The sequence below is a fragment of the Aegilops tauschii genome, chromosome 2 (assembly GCF_002575655.3).
Source record: "Aegilops tauschii subsp. strangulata cultivar AL8/78 chromosome 2, Aet v6.0, whole genome shotgun sequence".
In the NCBI taxonomy this organism is placed as follows: Eukaryota; Viridiplantae; Streptophyta; class Magnoliopsida; order Poales; family Poaceae; genus Aegilops; species Aegilops tauschii.
The window spans coordinates 551,858,510-551,863,103 of NC_053036.3; the positions used below are offsets into that span (position 1 = coordinate 551,858,510).

The 4,594-nt window shown below is 44.7% G+C and overlaps 1 protein-coding gene across 1 annotated transcript; it reads left to right on the forward strand.

Annotated features, from left to right (window-relative positions):
• On the forward strand, positions 1-3,467 carry LOC141041250 (uncharacterized). Its single transcript, XM_073507372.1, has 4 exons — positions 1-117; positions 355-592; positions 842-3,385; positions 3,451-3,467. Exons 1-4 carry the CDS (start codon positions 1-3, stop codon positions 3,465-3,467), a joined length of 2,916 nt encoding a protein of 971 aa, XP_073363473.1.
• The last annotated feature ends 1,127 nt before the right edge of the window (positions 3,468-4,594 follow it).

A 4,594-nucleotide genomic window follows, 5' to 3' on the forward strand; every position in this document is an offset into this window, starting at 1 on the left:
ATGTTTGACTACTGGAAGAAGTTGTGTCTTGTAGAAGTTAGATTACTTGATTCTGCCCTCATCCAGGCCATGAAGACAGGGAGCAGCTGTGATGATTGGAGGCTACGGGGAACCAAGGTTAGTAATCTTTACTTGTTTTGTCTGGAAAGCCAATTTTAATTTATCATGCTATGCATTATGTTGCCAAGTGGATGTTCTTAATATTGTTAAATTAATAGGGTTTTTGTTTCTCACAATTGTTCTATACAGACATATTTTTTTGTTAGGTGGGTCATGGGGCATAAATACTTACTGTTTTTCTGTACTTGTCTCTTACCGTTGTTATTCCATGTCACAGTTCTCCTTTTTTTGTAGTTATTCAATGAGGGGCAATTCGAGATGGCTACTATGTGTTTCGAAAAGGCTGGTGATGCACACAGAGAGAAGTGGGCAAGAGCTGCTGGACTTGTAGCGATTGCTGACCGTGCCATCTCCACAAATTTGGAGTTAGGCAAGGCTTCATTGCAAACGGCATCAGAGATTTATGAGGCCATAGGAATGCATGAGAAAGCTGCTACGTGCTATATCAAATTAGGCGACTACAAAAGAGCAGGTCTGCCAACTCTCCATAATTTCCAAGCTGCATCCATTTGCGATTTCGTCATATAACGGTCTACAAATGACAAGTTGTTCTTAAAGAGTTGCCATATAAATAAATGTCATCGAATCTCAAAATATTATTTCGAAATGATATCCCTACTTAAATTGTAGATATGCTAATTCTTACCTTTCATATGGAGTGTTACCTCAAACTCCAGAAAGCTTTGTCTGACTAAACATTGTGTTCCTTGCATTTCCATAGGTATGGTCTACATGCAAAAATGTGGTACTTCTAGACTTGAGGATAATGGTGACTATTTTGCTAGGGCTGAATGCTGGTCAGAGGCAGCTGAAGTGTTCTTCAAAGCTAAATGTTACACCAAGTGTTTCTCCATGTGCTCAAAAGGAAAGCAATTGTTCAATCTGGGCTTGCAGTTTCTGCAAAAGTTGGAGGAGGAACATTCGCTCGAGAATTCAAAATCCTTGGAGGTTTCTGCAATTAGATCGAAGTATCTGGATAATTGTGCTCAACATTGTTTTGAGTGTGGTGACATGAAGCGTATGATGCCTTTTGTTAAGGCTTTCAGCTCTATGGATAATGTACATGCATTCTTAAAGTCTAGGAATCTTCTTGACGAACTGTTTAGTTTAGAGATGGAAAAGGGTAATTTCATTGAAGCTGCAGGAATAGCAAGGCATAAAGGAGATGCCTTACTGGAGGTGAAAATGCTTGAGAAGGTAGATTTATTTGAGGATGCAACGCGGCTTCTCCTCCTCCACATCATTGTAAACTCCTTCTGGTCTTTAAATAACAAAGGATGGCCTCCCAAAAGAAATCCAGAGAAGGAACAGTTGCTCGCAGAAGCCAAAGAGATGGCGAAGAGGGTCTCTGATTGCTTCTACTCCTTTGTTTGCCTGGAAGCTGATGCGCTATTGGATGTGGTTAAATCTCTTCCCGATTTAACTTGCACTTTGCTTGAGGGCGAAAAATGTGGAAATTTGTTTGTTGAATATATTGCTTCCCGTTCGATCATTGATGTTCATCTTCAGTCTCGAACCTCTGGATACAATTTACTGATAGGGCCAGGGTTTGAAGATGAAAATGGTTGTAATGATCTGCTGGATTCTAACCAGATGTCACCCCAGACTCTGTTTTATGTCTGGAATCACTGGAAGTCGATCATACTCAAAGTACTATCTCATTTTTGTCACACTGATGGTCCAGAATTAAATGATTACACAGTTATGTATGAAGATCTTTTCGCCAAGTACTTTGGATTGAGAAAAGATGACGACAGATATGTGGTGCTTAACATGAATGCAAGTTGGCTTTCTAATGCTGGCAGAAGTTCTTTGCAGCAAGATGGCAACAGATGTTTACTGGATGCCCCTCAGTGTCATTCGTGTGCTCAGTATTTCTGGATGAATGAGTTGTCTTCTGTTGGTTTCAGTGTACTCAAGAAGTTGGAGTCATTTGTTCAAATTTCTCCAAAGCCAGGATCTTTGTATACCCTGGTGAGAACTAACGTTATTATAAATGAGATAGAAAAGTTTTTGGAAGAACCACAGTTCAGTGTGCCAAAAATGAAGTTAAGAAGCTTCTTTGTTCTCTGCGAGCGTCGCTTCTTTGAGCTATTTTTCCTTGCGTGGAGAGATGGGACAACGAGGAGCCTCTTGCATATATTTGACTCACCATCTGCATATGGATTGATTGCTGATTCTCTTAGTGCACATCTTCGGCGAACAGATAAAAATCTGACTCATGGGCATCTTGGGAGAACGACCATGCTTCTGCTTCATGCAGCACGACTGGATGATGCGCTACTTTCAAGACTACTACATTACCTGGACAATAGTTCTGAGTGGGCAGATTTCTATCGATGTTTGAAGATATTTCTTGATGCTGGTATTTCAAGAGCCCCCTTGATATTGAACTTTAAGCGTGCTCTTGATTTTACCTTCAGTGGTGTGATGCGGAGGGATGAACTGGACAATATATCCCCAATATGCTATGTGGGTCTGATGGAGTGCTTTAGTTTCATGGCTTCATCATACTTTCTACAGAAAGGTTGTTTATACTGCACGAAGTCTCTGTTGGTCAATATGCTGGAGTGCCGTACTAGCAAGGTTTACCTTGATACCTGCCTGACATCTAATCCAAGCCCAGATTACCATCTTGATTGTTTGGCACGCTCATCAAGGCGTTTCATATTTGAGACAATTATGACTATGTTGACAGACAAGGATATGCTCTTGCAGTGGGTACAGAAGACATCAACTCCTAGTTCATACTCTGAAGTCCTCCTGAGGCTAGTGGTCACACTTTATCCACTGATCCTAACTCAGTGGAATTGTTATGAAGTCACAAATACTCTTGTGCGATGCGGAGTCTTTGAGGATTTACCTTTGGAGTTCTCTCAGAAGATGGTCCGTGTTTTGCAAATAAATCATCGCACGCCGATCAACTTCACAAGAGTGCTTGCTGATGCACTGGACGCAGTTGGAGATCCTATGGTAGTTATGGTGGGCTCACCCAAAGTCCCAGCAATCTGTCAAAACATAAAAGCCTATATGATTATTAAGGAGGATTTGCATGATGTTCCGAAGATAATGGCTCTTCTTCGTTCTGAAGAGCCGAGTTGTGTAAATCAAGAGGCTGCACTGCCAAAAAAATCTGCTGGCATCGAAAGCATTCCTAAGGCTGTACAGGATACTAATAAGGCGAAGAGTACAAGTGAAATAGATTTAAATGATGAGAATGCTCCCTTCTGGGATGAGTTTCAGACGTTTCAGGTCAACAAGCAAGGCCAGGCGAGTTTCGTGTTACAATGCTTGTTTTGTTATTTTCCACTTTGTCCCATTGCTCCGCAGATTCCAAGTTATTCTAAAAGCTTCTTTTCTGCAGAAAGATGCAAGGGTCACTATTCAGTTCCAAGTGCCGTTCGATGGCTGGAGCAAACAGGCTTTGAAGAAAAGATTGATGCACAATTGTTGGAAGAGGCCAGGCACATCTGCAGTCAGTTCGGAGAACGTTCTGCCAGGTAAGCCAATGCTGAGTTAGTACCAGCTCTGGTCTTGTTAATGGCAGTATAAATACATTAGTGTAAAACATGACCATGATTAGGTGATCCCCAATTCTTGTGAAAATTCACCCTTTGCGCAGGACGGAGAAGACATCGTGTCTGACTCTGGAGGATCTGTACTCAATGTGGCAAGATGGTGAGAAGAAACTGCAGATGATCATCAGCTTCCTGTGTTCTGAAAGGGCGGCCGCGAAGGAAGGCGGCAGGAGGAACGAAGTCTAGTGGCAGGTTGATGGGGCAGACGAATGGACTGAATGCTCAGACAGCGAGACCGATGCCCAGTCGCAGACCGACGAAGCAGACGAATGGACTGGGTGCTCAGGCAACGAGGCGGAATGGGTGGAGGAGGAGGAAGCGGCGGCACAAAAGGCGGCTCGGGGGAGGAAGAGCAACAAGAAACCCAAAGAACCGCACAAAGGCCGTTTCAAGAAGTGAGCTGCTGTAGTAGATGTAGTTCCACAGCTGCGCTGGAGAAACCAGCGCATGGCCTTGGGCTTGTTTTGCTTGGATGGATGGATGGCTCTGCTGAAAGACCTTGCCAACTGCTGGGCGTGGTGGTTTTCGGCCTCCCAAGCCGGGCATTGCGGGGAGCGATGCCCCTCCTCCAAGACCTCCGGCTCCCGTGGGGCGGGGTGTTGCGCCGACTGTGCCCAACGCTGCGCCACCGCCTCACTATGTTGCGAGACCGGCGCAGAAACGCTCGGGTCCTTCGTCGACAAGTACTGGGCCGCCTAGAGGACAGTGGGGAGATGATGGTGTTGATGCTTACGGGGTTGGCCAGCACCGTGGATCATCGTCTACGGGAGGTGGACGCGGATATGCTTGGCAGAGTGATGGCTCTGCTGAAAGACCTTTCCTCGGTCCGGCGGGTGGTTTTGTCGAGGGGGCGACTGGCCCGAATAACCGGCATAGAGGTGGATTCCGTGGCTATC